Genomic DNA, 20750 nt, shown 5'->3' on the forward strand with positions numbered 1-20750 from the left:
TCAAACAAATGCATTTTAAACTTTAAACAAAAAAGCTTCTCAATCTTATGAAGAAGATTTATACATTTAATACATTTTTTTCAAAAAATTGTTTGACATTTCATTGATAAATGAAATTAATCGTTGAATTATTCATCGAATATACTATCGTATAAAACTTGCTGGTATCGAAGTCCAATTTGCTTTATTAGTATATCACAGGTAGGGTTTTATACAAGGGATGAAACAAGCGGATAACATGGTTTATTACTTTTTTTTTGTATTCAAGGTATCTCGAATGAATGTTACAAGCAATAATATAATCAAAGATAATGAATGAAAAGCGATGGAACTAAAGTCAAATGTTACACCTCTTTCGGTATTGGTCACATTATCTCATCTTCGAATGATTGATTTTTTTCGCAGTTATCATTTTTTTCTCTTCTCTTTTCTCTCTTTTTTTATAATTTGTACTTCTCTTGGCGCAATCTCTTGGCTCTCTGGCTTCTAAGGAACCAATCGATTGCTTTCCAACGTCGACAGATTTGCGAGGTTTATTATACTTTATCGTATAATGACAGAGATATTCAGGAACGATGCCACTTGATTTACAGACCTTAAAAAAGAGACTTGCGAGAGATCACGTTTATTAAATTTAATATTGTATCGATGTTATTCTGTGATCTGTAATCAGCCTAATAAATATTGGTTCTTCAAACTACGAAAAATATTTACGTTACATATAATATTTAAGAATATAACGACATAAATCAAGTATTAAAGTCCTTTTAATGGGCGGAGGAAAATGAGGCGATTGAAGAATCAGTCATAAACGTCGATCTCTCACTCGCTGACAAATATACGCAAATTAAATAGTATATCATAAAGCAACAACGGAAATAATGTAAATCAGGCCGCATCGTTACGATAACGACGGCAAACGATCGTGTTTACCGTCGTTATATATATTTCGCTTAATAAAATCTTGTTGATTAAAATAACGAAACGCTAGTCATAATAATTTCTCTAATTAACGATTATTTGGTAATATACAAAGTAGTAGAAAAGAGGGAAAAGCAAGTCCGTCTCCCATCTCGTAGATTTTTCTTCGTAAATACAAAAACGTAACGCGTAGTATCTAAAGTATGTATGTATTCCAAGACGTCTCGAATATGTTTTGATCGCGCGGAAGAGTCTTTCGGATCGGACATAATTAAACGTGGCGCACGTTAAATTTGATACATAATCACTGATAATTTTTTTTTTTTTAAGTGACTTTCCATGTGACAAGCGAAAAAGGAAATTTTGCCTTTCTTAAAAAAAAAAAAAAAAAAAAAAAAAAAAAAAGAAAAAAGGAAAATGCATCAAAATACATTACATGTACTCGGAGAATTTGTGGATCATTCAGTTGAATGACGAACGGTGAAATTTTTATCTTGGAAAAGGATTCTACGAGGAAAGCTCGGGACGCCGGAAACGCGTTCCTGAAGATGATCCCGATCGAGGATTCGCAAACTACATCGGAAACTTGTCCGCGCGATCTTGTTGCCGTCGCGTCGTGGAACTCACGTTTTTTTAATCGTATGCGTACCGCTGTACCTGTAATATTCCTTCTTTTTTTTTTTTTTTAATGTAATATATCGTTATAATGTTCGTGTTAACAATAAAGCAATATGCAAATGGTATTGAAGACTTCTCGTTCGGAGGTGGCTGCTTGTGTTAGCGCGTTCCGTGCATTCGCGTAGAGGAATTCCGTTAGCTCTAAGACACTTCGCTCTCTTTTACGTATCTCTATCTAACGCATTTTCTCACTCTCTCCCATTTTCTCGCCACCTTTCTCTCTCTCTCTCTCTCTCTCTCTCTCTCTCTCTCTCTCTCTCTTTCTCTCGCGTTCACTCTCTCGCTTTTGCCTGACTAAAGCAATCTCGCTATCATTCGCTATTAAAATGCGCCGCGTCTCTTTCTCTGGGATATCACTCTGTAATTTACTTCATTATACCGCCGTTAGAGCATATATAATGAAGTATGATATAATTAGAGAGCTTTTATTTATGATCGATCGGAATAACACTTTAATATTTTCCATTGATTAATAATAACTTCCTTTTATCATTTTTAATGACTGCCGAATAAATTGCTATTAATTTTATAATTGTCATTACTTTTTATTATTGCGGCACATTCGCAGTAAGCAGAGGCAGACGTACGAGATTCCTTGATGGTCTGCAAAAGTAACAAAATCATGTTTTCATTCTGATCTCTCAAACGATGATTTCGAATCAAAGTAGTCGACACATTTTCACGTACGATGATCGCTTTCAAACATTTTCCTCTTCCAGAATAATCATGCGTACCAATCGATAGAAATATCAATAGGTAAGAGCCAAATATGTCGCTTCGCGCATATGTTTTCTCTTGAGAAAGGAGTCCTACGATACAGGGTGTCGCCGAAACATCGGGTATCCTTTTAATCACAGTTTTTCCTCGGCCAATTTGGAATCCATTTTTTTTTTTTAGACAAATATCAAGAAAGTAATTATTTTGTAATTAATTTTCATACTTCCTCGTAATTTTCTGATCTCTAATGATAAATCGTTACGTTAAATTAAACTAACTCGCAGAATGTGTTTCTGCCACGTTTTTTTATCTTCCGAAGTTCACTTCGCAAGAAGCAATTCAATCGCTAAATAACTTTTAAGGAAGCCTTTTCTTTTTTCAAAAAGCATCGATTCCAAGAGATGCCCTGGGTCATAGGACGCTCCGTATTGACGATTTCCTTCTCAGTTTCGAGTTCCCGGTGGAGCTCTCGAACGTCTTAAGTCGCTTCAGCACGAAACCTCCGCTTTTTTCCAGCCGCGTCCGACATTCTTTCATCTATTTCTCATACGATAGTAATCATAATTCTTAACTCTATCCGTCGACCCGAGCGAATTATATGGATCGTCCCTGAAGCACCGACAAGTGTTTTCGGGTGATTCGCTCGAGTCGCCGCGCATGCAGTCGACGTTTTCTTATTATTTTACGAAGCTTAATCGCCGAAAATCTTTCTCGCATTCTCACTCGCAAAAAATCGACGCATTCTCCTTCACATTTCTCTCGAGCTCTCACTTTCCTTCCCTGGCACTCTAAATGACTACCTAGTTTTTTTCCGTCGCTTCACCGATCGTTTCTAGCGTCGTGACACGCCGCACTTTTGATACCCCCATTTATCCTTCTTTCACGTAGCATAACGTAGCATAATAATTAGTAGTTTAATAATAACCGATGATCGACACGCAAGACTGTTTGCCTTGGGGAATTCTTATTTTTGATTCTTAAAGACAAGCGACAAGGGAGAGGGGAAGCAGAAATATATTAATAAGATAATTGGAAACTTAACTATTTAAAATCTCAATTAGTTACTTTGAGTTATTATAATTTTCTCTCTTCTCATACATAGAATTTTTCTCAATAAAATTTATATGCGTAATTATTATATTATATACGCGTTTCCCGACGAATTAATAAATCTTTCATTAGCGATATTGGGTGCTGATAAATGAGCGAGTGTCGTGAATTTCTTCTTCATTCTTGCACCGAATATGCTCATCGACGACTTCCTTCAGGATCGTGATATTGTTGCTCGCTCATAGGCTATAAATAAATAACGCGGAATAAAATGAGCTATTCTCACGCGAAAACATCACACATATTTTGTCGAATGTCGTTTCTTGTTTTTCCTCTTCCGCGACTTCCTCGGAAAGAAATTTAAAAAAAATTTCTTTCCAATCATATGAATTTCCATATTTCGACTTTCGACAAAGGCGATTAACAATCGTATTCGTAGTGCAATAAATTATACGATTTGTGCGATCTTTCACGTTTTTAGTATCTAGGATACGGATAGCCTCTCGGCAATGTTCGATCGCGCTATCGTTTTATCTTACACTAATCACTAATTGATACTTGCACAGCGATTTATTCGCAAATAATATTAATTAATCATATATAACCGTAAGAATAATCATAATTACATGTAATTAAATAATAGAAATACATCACAGAGAATTATATTTTTTTTCCCTTCCATTTTATATTATCGATTCATACGCAGGCTCGTCTCTTAGAATAAATGTCAGTCAGCCGAACTTGTTAATGCGCATTGTTTAATCTTACGTCACGAAACAATCCCGAATAATTCTTTTATCCGGACGTTCGATCAGCACAATTCTACGACAATCTATAGACTGCGTTGTGTCTCCGACCAACGTCAAGGAGCGATTCGTCCTCTCTCGCGAACTCGGTGACAGAGATTTTTTTTTTTTCTACAGTCCAAGAAGATTTTTCACATGCCCCGTTCTTTCTTACATACATCTAAACACTCACATCAGTGACGGATTCGAAGTTCCATGAGCGACAATTGAAGACTCGAGATGAAAACCGAATATCCAATAATAATTCTTAGATCAAGTTTCATCGTTCGTGACGTATAATTTTTTCAGACAATTTCTCGTTTGTTTTTTTTCTTGATACTTTTACAATCAATCGTTTTCACATCTTCGAATCTTCAACTGGAAGTTTTATGATTGCCTCTTTGTGATATCTCTTTTTCATATCATTACCGAAATTTCTAATTGTTTATTAATAATTACAAATTTTTAAGAAAGTTATGAAACAATTTATAAAACGATTTAAGAGGGATAAATGAGCCCTTGTGTCAGGTAAATCCGCCACTAAATCACGCAGCACGCTCCACGCATTCATCTTCCTTTTTCCTCACTCATTCTCTCAGATCGACTTAGTCCCGGTCAATTACAACTATTTATTACGAACGAGTACACTCGAAACTCAATGGCAGTCTGTTCTTGTGGTGTGGGCGGCGTTTACGACGTGCGGACGACATTCGGGCAAAATCGCATTTATCGCAAATGCGAACGCACGCGGCAAACGCAGCTTGAACTTGAGGAACTTTTCTTCTTTTTCTCAATCGCGTTTAGTCTCAACTCTTTTTTTTTATTATTATTATTAATTGCGCTCACCGGTACCGGTACCCTCGTCGGTGTCACCGCTCTCTTGTCTCAGTCTCAAGAAGTTATTCTCTTGTTTCAGTTCATAAAAAAAAGAGATACTCGATACTAATATCGAGAATGCTCGTATTGCATCAGGCTATCAATTGTCTACACGTAGAAAAAAGCGCGTATTCTAAAGAGAATGATGCCACCTCTTCCTCTCTCTCACTCTGCTTAGAAAAGCTGAACTGCTTCGTGGTCATTATCAGAGAATGAAACGATGACTTTACCCATTGGATAGATATGTGACTGTAGAAAACTCGTGCAACAATTCAAAGATTCAATGCAATAATTACCTAAATCCACTTATTTAAGAACCATCTCTTTTCCTTGTGTTTTCCACTTATTATTAATTTTGACAATTACTTCTTTAACTTAAAGTCTTATATTAACAAATGCTTTTTATATCATCTTTATTTTCTCCAAGAATTAAATGCAATTCTTGAAAATAAAAATTGAATTAACAAAATTGAAATTAAAAAAAAAAAACATGATCGTTCTTAAATTTTTACGAAGATAGATCACTACTACATTGAGATCTTTGTACACCTGGAATTTTTTGACTTGCGTAGACAATAATAATTTCAAGTGATAAATGTGATAAATTTGTCGACTCGGTTCGTTCGTCTCAATTGGATTTATCCGATCGTACTGATTTTAACATTGTCTTTAATAAAATTGTTGGTACAATTCATAATATATTTTACTTGAAGTTAGAAAAATGCTGCGATTAATAATCCCGCGACAGCGAATTTTCATCGATTAAGATTATTTTTCATGATCGAGCGACGATTCGAGCCTTAATTAGTCGAGTTATCTCGCGTTATGTCGTGTAAATCGTGAAATATCAACGTGTAGATTTCTCGACTGAGATCTTAATGGAAAAGACAATCGAACACCTTTTTATTCGAATTAACTATTATTAGTGTAAAAAGATGGTCTCTAAAAGAGCCAGAGTGTTATTTTCGGTAAGTCTCTCCCCTTTCTCTTCGTACTCAAGTGGACGGTGCGTGGAAATTGTAAAATTGGAGTAATACATCGCGTGTCTGTAATACGAGCGCTATATCAATATGCTCATATAATCCCAATGGCCCAATTTTCACACGGCAACAATTCTATTCGTTTACTCTACGTTTTATATATCTTTTTTTAAACTCTTATAAAACTCGGTTTCTTAACGGTTAGACTAGTATACTGTTAATTGATAATTGAAGTAGATAAATTGCAAATTCATCGTCTCTGTCTCGTTATCACATACAACGCGATGCATTGCTATCATTAATTCTCTGTATCGGTCTCTCTTTTATGAAACTCTAAACAGGATTTTTTATTTGGTCGACATTTTACTTCTCTCTTATGCTTAGTCGAGTTATAATATTAAGTTATTTTCACCGTGTTTAGAAGTATTAAGAAACTTATCGGTGAATCTCTCGAGCTTCTCGAGTAAAGCGTCTCATTGGTGCGTATTTGTTAGTTGGTATATTTTCTCGACATTGTTTAGATAATAATTTAATTATCGAAAATTTCGTTACGTATTTCAGGCAATTTCATTAACAATTTGCAGCGTTAACTGAGAGTTCAGGATCACTAGCGAGACGTAATGGTGTGAATCGCGAAAAAAATGAGAACTAAACTTCGAGAGAGATAATTTGATACACAAGTTTTATTAAAAACAAATTTCTATCCTTTGACAATTAATTACATACTTCTCTATTTGTGATTTGAATTCTGTTGAAACGACATGACTTAGTTACGCGTTCTTACTAATTAACATTGAACAATCTTTAACGCGACTGCAGAAATCTAAGAAGTACGTAAATAAATGTTGCAAAAGATAGAAATGTTTAAGCTGGAAAATGGAACAGACGTTTAATGTGTTAATCTTCCCGGTCGTTTTCTAAATATTTTATGCGAATAAATCTCCGAAATCGGCTTTGAAACTCTCGCGAGGATGTTTGTGATCTTTGCTCGATATCAATTCTCTCTCGATCCGAGTTAACGTTGGAAAATACGATATACGAGTAAATTCTTCGTTCGCAGCTCTCTCTTTCTCTCTCTCTCTTTTCAATTTTTGTGATATTGACGATTGCCACATTGCACGTCTTTGGTTTCACCACGCGCCGCCTGAGCCCGGATCATTGTCTTCAATCGACGGATACGGAGTTTCGATATGATTTCAAGTCCAGTCAAGTGTCGTTTAAGAAGAAAAAAAGAAAAAGAAATGTATTTCAAGAACTTGAAAAGAAAAGGAAAACATTTTTTTTTCTCGGCGCACTACAAATTACATCTACGCACACTCACGCTTCATCCGTCTCTTCATCTCGTTCTCATCTTCTCTCTCTCTCTCTCTCTCTCTCTCTATCGCTCGCAAATTCATGACAAGAACGCGCGGCCTACGATACACACGCTATTCAGTTCTGTTCCTGAAAGCAACTTCTGGAATCTGTCGGTACCTACTCGTTACAACATTCCTCGCTATTTTATACGCACGGTCTACATATCCGTCTAGCATTCTCTCGCGTCCTTGCACTCTCTCTCTCTCTCTCTCTCTATCTCCCTTTCTCTCTCATTCTCCCCCTGACTTTCTATCAGGTCTATCTACCTATTTATTTCTCTGTTGTACATTCTTCCGCCAGTACTCTAACGCTTTTACGGTTTTACGCTATGTACATCTTTCTTCTGGCGGGCCCGTGGCGAAAGAGAGCGATATATTAGCCCGATTAAAAAAATAATTACTCGATTTCGCGGAACGTCTTCATCGCCGAATTTCGATGCGCCGCGCTCTAGAAAATAAACAGGTTTGTTATGTCGGCATCAAATGATTTATTTATTCTTTATTATTTTTTTTTTTTTTTGACCAAGATCCAATGACCGTCACAAAAGATATTATTTTAATAGACATTATAGACATGTCTCTCGGATATTCTTTGAAAGATCCGCCTCCTGCTTTCTCTATAATCTTCCAAACTCTTATCACTCAGGTTTGTTCCATTCCAAACAAAAAAAAAAAAAGAAGCTGGTGCGTTCTCTTTACTTTAAACGAAATTCCATTATTCCCCTTTATGCCGAACATGACCCGTAATCTTCCAGAGGCGGTCGATTGATTAATCTCGGCGCCACTCTCAGTCGCCATTTGCCACGACGTGTACAGATCGGATTAATCTTAAACGGTATAAACTTTTTCGTCGCTCTCGTGATCGCGACGCGCGATTCGCACAGCCACGCTCTCGCTCGCAATCCTCGAAGATCAGTTACCTCTCTTCATCTTTCTCGCATGCATCCATGCATTCTACCACCCTCAACGCTCTTACATTACTCTATCAGCGACTTTCTTTAGCAGTTAAACCGTATCTTGCAAACTGTTTTTTTTTTTGCTTTTCAACGAAGCTGTAGAGAAGGTATAGGAGCCATTGTGTTACACACACACACATGCGCGCGCGCGCGCGTGTGTGTGTGTATACATATGCATATAAATTTATTTATACAACATAAATTAATATGTTATATATACGTAAATTTATACATATATGTATATATATTTATAATTACTTTTATACTTTATATGAATATATTCAACGATAAAAAAGATTGTTCCGATCAAGCCGATCGAATGTCCATGTCACTGGCAGACAATGACAGCTCTTTCCTCACGAAATCTGATTTTCGAACGGCCGTTTAACTCTATCACTAATTTCAATCCTGTTTTACGGGGAAAAAAATTTCTTCCTTGCGTTGCGTCCCTCTTATGAATAAGACGCCGTTCGAAGATCAATCTTTCGAGTCTTCACCCTTAAAACTCGCGCAAACGATTCAACGATATTTGAAATTTTCGATAACGATTTCTAAAATTCCTCTTGCACCGTGACATACGTGTCGCGACGGGCTTTAAGAACGACACTCGTGATTTTGGAAAGGAATAAAAACTGGCAACAAATATCTCTTCGTAAACGTTATCATATCGAAAATTACTTGACATTGCAGAAGAAGCTATCGTAGTATTTTTGCTACTGACAAAAAAATAACGTACTGATACATTTGTACTGATAACATTTGCGAGTGCATCAAAGTCCAACGTAATAAATGCCCAAATAAAGCGAGCTCATTATTCGCTTATAATTAAATCTTGTTACACAATAAGCTAAATAATCGAGCGTATCACGATCAAATTCACTTTCAATGAATACAAGCTTATTTTCGACGTGCGTGTCAATGAACGAATTAATGAACGAATAACAGAGAGAGAAATATAAAAAAATAAAACGTTTAAATCGTTAAGCGTTTAAATCCGTTGGGTATACCGATAGTTTCGAAATTGTATCACAGATAATAATAGTCCAACAACGTTAAATGCGAATTTTGCTGTAAACGCAAAGAAGTTGTATTAATATCTTATATGTAATATTTAATATAAACTTTAGATATGGTTGTAATAATTATTATCATTCTTAATATAATACTTACATTTATCCCAAGAATATTCTAATTAAAATACATAATATTTAACATAAAATATAATATATAACATAAATATATAACATATTAATCTTATGATTTTTTAATGACTAATGTACTCTGTTACATTAAAAAAAGTTTTGTAATATCATATTTGAAACTTTCAATTCACACACGCTAACATTGATGCGATCGCAAAGAATATCAGTACATATGAAGAACGTAGTAGAATGTTTTTTATACAGTTAATTCATAATAAAATTTGAAGAATTTCTTTCGATTTAATCGATAATTTAATCTTGAGCAAAAAATTTTAGGCTGCTTTTAATTTAAATTTGATTCAATTTCGCGATCATCACGGTGATGTTGATGTAACATCATCGAGCTTGTGCGCACCGACATACATGTATAGCGAATTTGAATTTTCTTTTCAATTCGGTCCTCTCGCATTCTGCCATTGAAAGCAAATCGCGACACACCGATGCCAGGAGGTAATTGATACGCACAATAAAATGGAAACACGCCGAAACGAAACGAGTTAAGGGAGAAAAAAAGAATCGGTATCGATTGCGAAACTCGAGGATCTCACCAAGAGGTTCCTCAAATGTGTGCAGTACGACAAACACGTGGCGTACATGCGCAACACTCTCGTATACTTGATACGTACGTATATTGTTTCGTACGTGTATATATATATATATATATATATATATATATATATATATATATATATATATATATATGTATATATACACATATATATACATATGTATATATATTATATATTATATATATATATATATATATATATATACATACATACATACATATATATATATATATATATATATATATAATATATGTATATAGATGTATATATTTTTCATATATGTATGTGTGTGTGTATGTGTGTGTGTGTATTATGGAAGCGCCGAAGATACTCGCACGAGATTTTCGAAACTCTTAAACGTATGCGGGAAAACGAGACGTACGCATTGGACTCGCGTGGAAAAATTTCAGTTTCCTCTCATCCATTGAACGTCGTGTCCATTTTCGTATTTTCGAGGATCTTTCCGGCAATTTTTCCGATCGACCCGGCGTCGAGTTTAAGTAATAAAGCTACATGTGCTTCCGGCGATTTTGCTATCGAGGGATCTATCGTGATAAGATGCAGAAGACGAGTGTCCTGTTTGGCGATAAGTCTTGTTCCGTTAAAGATATAAATGCCGCGTGAAATTTTCATACCGCGGGAATAATCGTGCGAAAAATACGAAAGATGGGAACGAAGGTGAATTTCTCTATTTTTTTAGGCCCTCGTGCGTCCTCGCGTGAACGTCGACATCGAGCTTTGTACATTACCTTCGAGATCCGCGACTTCGAAAACGCCGGGATCACACTTTCATCGCGAATGTCGAAAGCCTAAGATAGAATCGTATCCCCTATTAAAGTGCCTCTCGTACGTTTCGGAAGTGATCGTTCCGCTAAACGTATCCTTTCCTAGACCCGGCAAAATTAATACAGTCCTTACATCTCTGTATACTAAAAAATAATCGAACAGTCATGAGAATGTCAATGGTACGTAAAAAAATATCCAAATACGCGCCGTCGAAATGAGATATCATTAAAGGTACGAAACGTACGAAGGGCGAAGTTTTTACCTTATTCTAGCATCGTGGTACGTCAGCTAGGTGATCATATGTTATGCGATATATCCGCTAAAAGATTTTATATACACGCAGTATAGTTACGGAGTAGCGTCACATTTATCGTACAGATAGATAATATTAACCTGGATGTATTTCAAATTGCGTACTCGACTAAACAATTCCTATATTTATCCTAATCGCTAGAAGATTAGATTAAGAACTAAGGAGCTTAACTGTAATTCTGCCTTACCACGCATCTTACTTTGCTTACTAACTTACTTATACACTTAAAGAGTACTTAAAATTAATTTCTCGTAGGCATATATACCTATTCATTAAATTCTTATACTTACGTCGCGGTCATACATCAATCAACATCATCGTAGAAAAGAAAGTAGTAGTAATAGTAATAGTAGTAGTAATAGTAGTAATAATAGTATCAATAATAATCGTAAATTACGGGCGCGAAAGGATCCGCACTAATATAATTGGTTAAAAATTGGTCTATGGGCCTATATTTCGCGAGCGATAACGCTTATACAATCATTCAATGAAACAATATACTCGCACAAAAAGAGAAATAACACAAAAATACAACGCACATAATATATAGACGCGTGTAAACAAAAGAAAAGAAGTAAAAGGAAAACAAAACTTTTGCAGCTCTTTTCTCTTCGCCGGTCGATCGATCGTTCCGACCATTTTCCGTAAGCGATCGCTCCTCTTCTCGAAAGGCACGAGAACTTCCAAGCCTCTTAGTCTCGTATTCTCAAGCTACAAGAAATCCGTATGTCGCGTAGAAAAAACTCAATATATCAATATATCATATGCGGCAAGATTGAGAGTAAAGTCGCGAGGAGAATCGCAAGACGGCTCGACACAGAAAATCGGTCCGTCCCAATTCTCCCTCGATCCTTACGATTATTAGCGTCGATCGATGCTGATTGTTGATCCAATATAGAGATCGGTTGTGGTCGGCGACGCAACGGGAATGACGGCTGGGAGAAGCCGTAGCTTTACTAAATAAGAACGGCATCCCCAGTCGCCGTGTCGCATTGACGAGTATAAGTTAGAGAAGACGAGCGATCGTGGACTGCTTTCGGTCTACCAGATGTACCGACCGGCGCCATTACTTTTATATCACGCACATTACGTCTACGAAGGAACAAAACGTCTGGGTACTCTCCGGGGATATTTGGCACAGATTAAACGGAATTTTCAACTCGCGACAAATCTCGGTAGCACACGAGAACACAGAAGAAAGGAGTCAGAAGCGCGCATGTCGCATCGGGGCCCAACCCGCAGATTCCGCTTTAACGTTCCACCGCGTTTTTTCTATCATGTCAAATACTTAACATCGCGTGATTTGATGTACTTTTGATTAATATCTTGTTGTTCGATAATTTCACTTTCTTCTAGTCGCTTCGCGCTTATCCAGTGGTAACCCCGTAATAAGTATCGAAAGAACATATATACGCGTCATCATTAATATTTTAATATTTTTTCCTCGCGTCGTCATCTCGTATTTTCTTAATTTCCATAACAATGTAAAAAAAGAACGTAAATATGTATATTTTATACTCTTTACAAATAATATATATGTATGTAATATTGTATATATGTATATTATACAGCATATGCAGCCTTAAATACTAGAAATATTATTGTGGTAGTTATTCCCTTAAGTCTAAAAAATGTTCTACCTACTAAAACGGAAGGAGAAACGTCCACTTCGAGCCTCGCGATTTTCTCACGAAGGAAGAAGACTTTCCTCCAAAGAAGGGAAGGAGGGATTAGAGGGACTCTTCGAGATTCAAAGCGATCTCGTGACGATCGTCAGAAATGATGAGGAATCGTTAGTATTTACATGAGATAAAACGCGATAACGACGTTTCGTCTTGGCGACCCGGCAATGAGGATCCTTTCGTTAAGCTTCGGGCTTAGCTCTGCCTTCACCTATAAACTATATCCGTGATTTAAAATCACTTTGTCCTCTCTATCTAAAAATTTTTCGCATGCAGTTATCCTTGTTAGCAGTCATATCAAGGTGAAGGCGAACGAAGCGCGCCAGTAGGAACATACATAAAATCTCATGATACTCGATCGCGATAATCCGACCGAATATCGTGTTTCTCTCGTTTCTGCGAGCGCTGACCGCTCTCATTCTCTTGAGTCGATTGAAAAGGATTCCTCATTTTCGAATGATAAGCCATGATGACGTCGGACATGGAGGCGAGTGCATCATCGCTCTGAATGTATCATTCAGTGTGCGGGACGCGGAGTGCTGCTGGATCACGAATGCTTCACCACGATCACGCCGGGCCGCTGCTGGGTCTGCTGTTGCGTATGAAATTGGAGATAATGTTCGGCGTGTAGTATCCGTTGTTTTGCGGATGTTGCCGTGGCAGACGTCGAGGATGAAGAAGAGGAAGCGGACGTGGTGGTTGCAGACTTCGTCGACATTGAGTTTGTCGCTGTTTGCTGTTGCTGCTGCTGCTGTTGTTGCTTGTTGGTTAATGCTAGCGGCACGTCCTGCGCGGGTTCATCGCTGAATAAATGGTCACCTTCCAGGTGACGTATCGCCTCGACGATCGTTTCCAGATTTTGTCGGGATGTGTTCGCGATGTATAGCCTAGCCTGCGTACTATCATCCAGCGAATTCGATGGAGAGGGCAACCTGCAGTCAATAAATTTCTCGTTAATGTATAGATTTCTAGAGTTTCACATATCAAAATCTCCTGTGAGAAATTACATCTATACGCTTATTCGTATTACTTGTGTGTAACATAACTGTTGTCATATTAAACAAATTAGATATATAAAACTTAAATGAAAATCTAAACTAAATGTCACATTTAAAGCGGATCAATTATTGACTTTGAAATCAAAATACATTTATTCTTTATGTCTTTACCGAACAGAGTGTGTATAAATAATGATCATATTTAAGATGAAATATGCATACGCATATCGTGCATACCTTTCCACCTCAACTTTTGGTTCTGCTTTCATCGCCGCCTCTAGAACACTGGGTAATCGTTGAGGCTCGGCAGCCGGTGAAAAGGGCCTACTGGGACTCGCGGTGATGTACTGAGGCGAGCCAGTCTTGAAATCTGCGGAGGACGATGTGGCGTACGTGACGCGACTCGACGATGAGAACGAGTCCGCGGTAGTCGGCTCTTCTATCGCCGTGAACACCTGATTCTGTGCGAAGGCGACAATCTTGGGCGTACTCGCGCGTGACTCCTCCTCTTTGATCTCTTCCGGCACAATGTCGGCCGGTTGTGGCGACAAAGGCGGTGAGCTCGGGTCCGGGCTAGACGTCTCTACGGTCTGAGTAGAGCCTACTGGTGGCAGAGACATGACTGATACCACCTGAAGCGCAGCCACCGCTTCCTCCGTTTCCTGCGCCATCACATTATCCGTGTGCTCGATCACCTAGGACAGTAGTGATTCTCGTTAGCGTTAATTTTTTATTATCGTACTTGCGAAACTTGTCTTCGCAATTCGTCCATTCACAATGGAGGCCAGATCGATCGTCGTGCATGAAACCCCGTCAGAGGAAAAAGAGAAAAAAGAAGAGAAGGAAATTGATTCAATAGAAATAATAAAACGACAAACATATACAACGTTGCAGCGATCTGTTATCAGACGTAGCTATCTATACGAGCAATTAAAACAATGTTTACAATATCTTTCGCCCGGTGAACATTTAAATACTCGAGGGTCGAACGGGTTCACGGTTGAATTATTTTATCCGTATCGTGCAGATAGCGGATCTCTCGGCAATCGAAATTGTTCAAACGTGTTTTCGTAGACCATGATATTTTCAGTTAAGGTCTCTACATCGCGTTTTTTTTTTTTTTTCTAAAGTTTCCTATAGTCACGTTCGTGTTGCTTGATCCAGTACGTGCGTCATTTATTCTTCGTGTCCTTTTTTTATCGATTTTATCGATTAATCTGTTTGTACACAGTATTACTTGCTTTTATTTTGCTCCTCTCAAAGATTAATAAAAGCGATGCAGAGTGAGAAACGTTACCTCGTGGGGCTGATAAGCGATTAGCTGATTGTCCCGGAATCTCTCTGGATACATCTGATTCTGAATTGCTCTCATCTGTTTCTCTACATGCAGTCTCGCGTGACGCTCCCTTTCTAGCTGTCGCCTGAGTTCCACCACCTCGCTGTTCACAACGGAATGTCCCTCTGTGGTTACCGTGATTACCGACAACGGCTCGGGGGACATGCTGCCTAAGCCCTCATCGCCACTTTCGTTGACGTGCATTGGTAGACTAACGACGACACCTGAGAGGCAAAAAAGAAAAATCAACATAAGAAAGAAATCAAATTAAAATATCTATCGGTAAAAAGAAATAAATCGGGAGTCAGTATTTAACAATAAAATTTAACGATAAGATCAGAATGAAATCGAAATCGTCAGAAATTTCTTTTCTCATCCATCCATAAGTGATTTACAAATGTTTTCTCCCTTTCAACATCACGCGACATTTACATGGAGCCAAGTTGCGTCAAGTAAACATCTGTATTGTAAAAAACAATTTTCACAGTAAAAACGATTCGACGTTTTTGCAAAACTAATTTATGAGAAAGACCCATAAAATCGGGTTACAGGAGAGTCGGCGAATAACCGCAATGAACTTTCGGAACGTATTTCAGATTTCCGGCGAACATGCAGCGTACCAACGGATACAACACGTCCGCGCGATATAAATGAATGCGAGACCATGAGCGAAATTAAATCTGGTCACTGTTTACGATATAGAGCAAATATAGAGACCATTACACTTCGCGCGGATCAAAGGCCAGCCCATTTGTTTCGATGTTATATGAAAGCAAAGTGAATGTAACGTTCCTGTATGTCACTTCATTTATAAATTGTTTGAAATCGCAGAACGTTATGGTGAATTATGGCGCGGTAACGGTGCGCCATTCTTGTAAATTTCCAATCAATTTATGACATTTATTAACGCGATTTTTATCGATATGATCATGATTATCGGCTATTGTTATCACTTCACGCCACTGTGAATGTCATATTTTCACTTTTATTTTAATCTGATATAGATTTAGAAGTGATGCGCTCTTTATATTACTTACAATTTGTTACGCGGTTTTGTTAGGAATTATTTAAACGTGAATCTCTTGCCTTACAACAATGTTTACGTAGTTTTTATTTTATCTACGGTTCTAATTTGCTCGTAATTATTCAAACAAAATGTAAGATATATACCAGTAATAAAAATATATCTTCTTTTTCATACGTTCATACGTTTTAATTTTTTTTTCTTAAAACCTACTTGAATGAAATTACCAAGATTTCGAATTAGCTCTTCCCTGTAGATTCGATTATAAAATGTTATTCCATCGAGCGAATAATTATTGTAAATGTTAGGACTAATATTTGAAAGCAATCGGCAGGGTTAACCGCGATTGATCGATAAAAGTGGTTCGTCGGCATTAAATCCGCTTCGTCGCACAGCCGACGACGAACTTTCTGAATATCGCCGTGCTATCGAACGGAGGAAACTAATTTACGATAGAACCGGAAATTGAAATTGTCTCGGCCGAAGTTCGCGACAGATACTTTCCGATACACCACCGCGACAGCGACGGCGACGACGACGACGACGACGACGACGTCGCCGAAACGCCACCGGCATCGAAATAGGAGAGCACCCTTAATTCGCCCCTTGTATTTAGCCCTCCAAGTAATAAAGACTTTTGAGGATCCCGACGCTACCGTTGTCTATCGACTCGTTTCTCTAAACTCGATATAATCCAAAAGTTTAATAATCCGCTGGTATCGATTTCTCAACATCAACAATGCAATGTGCGACGACATATCGCGGATGTAACAATTATTTATACGAAGACAAAAAGTTTTAATATCGCTTGAAAATCCTGAATATCTAAATATCAAGATTTTTTCCCATTTATTTCACTTTTCGATGATGGAATATTAATACTTTTAAGAGATTCTCCTTTCATAAAATTGGGTTTCACAAATCAAATTAAATTTCATGGAAATTTTTCATCCGCAATCTATATATAAGCGATAACCAGGACCTCGTTATTCCATTAAGCTTCCCTCCTGAAATATCCTGTACATCCCTTCGGCGTGATACCGAGTCGCGAAGAATGTAATTACTTTCGCGAAAATGACGAACGGCTCCCTCAAAATGCGTCCGCCTTGACCACGTTGTCGACATGAGATTAAAAAATTCCTGCTTGCAAAATTCACCGCTCCTGCCGCGAAGTATAGTCACCGGTGTATTGATTCGGTGATTACGTATAAATGAATAAAAAAAAAGGGGGGGGTGAAGCTGCCAGATTTTGCGTATGCATTGCGGCAATGCGTCCGAATTCATTATAAAAATGAAAATCTATGAAGTTATGTTTATTTGAAAATACGACGCTATTTACTTGCTATTGGATGAAAATTTCGGAGATATAACAATTCAATTTCGCGATTGAGAAATAAGTTATGATAGGAACTTCGACGTTGCACTGTATAGAAATGGGAAAAGCGTGAAATAAGCGGATTGCGATGTATATTCGCGCAACTTTTCGCGCTTTGCACCGATTGTTTCCGCTTTTTGCTTTTATGATTCTAAATCCGCACGGGATTTCAATCGCGGTCGCACGAGCGATAAATAATTCAAGCCCATTTGGAAAATCTCGTTATGCGTCGAACGATGAACGTAAATTCCATTGCTTTTTATGTATACAAATGTTTGCGCGCGAGTAATGACCGCAATGATATTTTATTGACACATTTTTATATTATCGTATATTATATTTTTATATTATCGTCATATTTTTTCGGTATGTTTCATTTGCAACACTCATACAACTGATTTTTCCATGGAAAGCCTCTCTAAAATATTTTTAATTCATTAAAAAAAAAAAAAATAGTGTAGTTTCTTTATAAGAATAATATAAAATAAAATATTTTTATTTTTTGTAAATAACGATAAATTAATTTCACAATTACCTTGGGTGTCGGGTTTGCGCTTCTTGATAGGTACATCGCCACCTTCGTGTTGATTTACCAATCGCTTTAATTGGCAATTTTGTGACAACAGTTGTGTCTTCTCTTGCTCTAACTGGTATATGTATTCGGCAGTCTGTTGAAGTATCGCAGCCTATAACAAAAATAAAAATTTATTTTTCTTCTCCCACAGTAATACCTTTCTTCAGTCTTTACGACCTTTCGTGACCAAAATTCGCGTGCAAATAAATCATCAGAAATTTATCTTTGCCGAAGCGAAAATTGCGAAATATACCGCTGATAAAAAGGCATTCGAAAATTAATAAAAATTGTCAAAAACACCCGAGAACGGGGACTCGCATCCCCACGATAAATCCAGAGGATCGACGTTTCGCCGCAGGTGCCCCCTACGCATCACATGCAACCTGCACCGGAGGACCACCGACGGAGGAAAGAGAAGAGGAACGGAGACTTCCTGTTTACCGTGCCACGAGCTTAAAGAGTTTTACGTGGTCAGGGTGGAAAAGAAGGGAACCACACCGCACGAGCTGATAACATCCGGCGCGGGCTATCGCGTGTCGTGCGTACTACGTCGTAGTAAAACGGGAATGACTTCGAGGAAAAAGCCGGCAAAAACAAAAGGGCCGATTGATACCAATTGCGCGGGGTAACGGGGCCGGGTGTACGGTTCGCATCTGCCGACAGGTGGTTAACGAACAGATGCCCCGCGTACGGTGCGATCGTAAATGCACGAGTGATGCCTGCCGCCGCCTCGTCCTTTCTTCGAGCAGCCGGTCCCTTCGCGTCACGTTCTTACATTGAAGAGAAAAAAAAGAATGGAAAAGAACGTGCTCGATTAGCCCCCTCGAAGACGTTCCTTTTCGACGCTAATTGGACGCCAGCCTCAAGCGATACGAACAATTGATACGCGTAACTTTCGCAATCTTCTGTTATTTACGTAATTTTGTATAATACATCTCGCAGAGAAAATACCTCCTAAGAAGTCCTTTTAAAGAAGATAAAAATAATAGTAATGGGCAAAATGTGAAATAGTTTGATTTAAAAAATTAAAACTCCGTCTATTTCGATTAATGTTACTTAGAAATAATAAAATGATATTTTAGACTACATCATATACATTAGACTACATCAGATACATTATCCTACATTCTTGAAAAAGATATGTAAAAAATTTAATTATTTTTTTTTCATACGATTGTTTGTTTCGCTTTGTTTGATATGGAGTAATTGAAAACGCGGAGATCGTATATTTTAATAATTTGTCAACACACATACGTACAATAAAATTACATAAATTAATGTGTTATAATTTTTTTATACCAACTTCTAAAATGGAAATTATAATAATATGCATTTTGATTAATAGTTATTTAAATAAATCAAGAAGAAAAGGTTATCATAAAATATGACATATCCAGACAGATCTTTACATCTTTATTAAAGTTTCCTCATTTTATCCGCTTGAATATGCAAGTAGTCACAAACAATGAAAACGAATATGCAAATGCAGATGGAACGAATAATAGTCATTAAATAAAACATCACAAATAAGTTAATTTGAGGTCGTACTCATTTCCATAAGAATGCATAAAACGAAAATTAATAATGATAATTTCAGATAGTATATAAATGAACGCGATATGGAAAAGTCGCAAATCTTGAGTAATTTCATCATGAAGGTGAATAATATAACTTTTAATATTAATTATTTAAATTTATCAAAATAATTTCAAAAATGATATTTTATTTCCAACGAATATAATTAGATAAATTAGATAAATTATATGTAAGAAATTTTTTAAAGAAAATATTATCATTTTATAAAATATTTATCATATTTGTTATTTTTTTTTTAAACAAGAAATCTAAGCAATTTAATTTTTTTTGCCTTGTGCTCCTAATAATTGGCATAATTTTTAATGTGTATTCCCTTGAGATTATCCGAATTTACATAGTTCATTCATATTTAATATACTTATTCATTTTTCTTTTTTAAATAAGGCTAGTCCAATGTCATTTACGTGAAGAAACAAAAAAAAAAAATTCTCGCGGACGGAAATTTCAAAACGCAGAAAAGCAATAGAGATCACAGAATTACACCTATAATTATATCTCATAATTCTAATTCCAAAAAACAATTTTAGTATAATAAAGACTCGCGTTGATGATGATGAAAAGGACAATTAATGGAGTTCATTTACATTCGCAATAGAAGAATTGCTCAATGCAGTTCCTCAAGTTAAGTCACGGAAGGTCGAGAGCGTCACGGCCAACTTTTGCTTTCTCAGGAGCGGAATAAAAAGAATCCTCTGTTCGAGCAGGTTGGCGTCGATTATCCGGCCGGAAGACCGTGGCTCTTGTACGCAGTTTCTACGGTCTGCTCAGCCGAAGCTCCGGTGCACGTGCCGAATTCTCGTTAGCCGAATTGCTCTGCAAAACCCGACGCAGGCCAAGGCCGCTCGCCGGCGGCGACGGCGGCGGCGATGATGGGGATGATGTTATCCGTAGGTAACGATTTATAGTGTGTGTGTGTGTGTGTGTGTGTGTGTGTGTGTGTGTGTGTGTGTGTGTGTGTGCGCGCGCGCGCGCGCGCG

At 37.3% G+C, this 20750-nt stretch overlaps 1 protein-coding gene across 3 annotated transcripts in view; it reads right to left on the reverse strand.

The window, feature by feature from the left end:
* Positions 1 to 227: 227 nt before the first annotated feature.
* The window catches only part of crp (transcription factor cropped), a 141843-nt gene continuing 121320 nt past the window's right edge, over positions 228 to 20750 (reverse strand). For all 3 annotated transcript variants that reach the window (XM_089080892.1, XM_089080895.1, XM_089080893.1), the window contains 4 exons: positions 18139 to 18289; positions 15166 to 15428; positions 14106 to 14563; positions 228 to 13802 (listed from right to left, as the gene is read on the reverse strand). In XM_089080892.1, coding sequence (XP_088937018.1) covers positions 13418 to 13802; positions 14106 to 14563; positions 15166 to 15428; positions 18139 to 18289 — 1257 coding nt within the window. In that variant the 3' untranslated portion in view covers positions 228 to 13417. The remainder of the gene's footprint in view (positions 13803 to 14105; positions 14564 to 15165; positions 15429 to 18138; positions 18290 to 20750) is intronic.

Source organism: Pogonomyrmex barbatus, unplaced genomic scaffold, assembly GCF_055798465.1.
Source record: "Pogonomyrmex barbatus isolate J1 unplaced genomic scaffold, ASM5579846v1 scaffold4, whole genome shotgun sequence".
NCBI classification, from domain to species: domain Eukaryota; kingdom Metazoa; phylum Arthropoda; class Insecta; order Hymenoptera; family Formicidae; genus Pogonomyrmex; species Pogonomyrmex barbatus.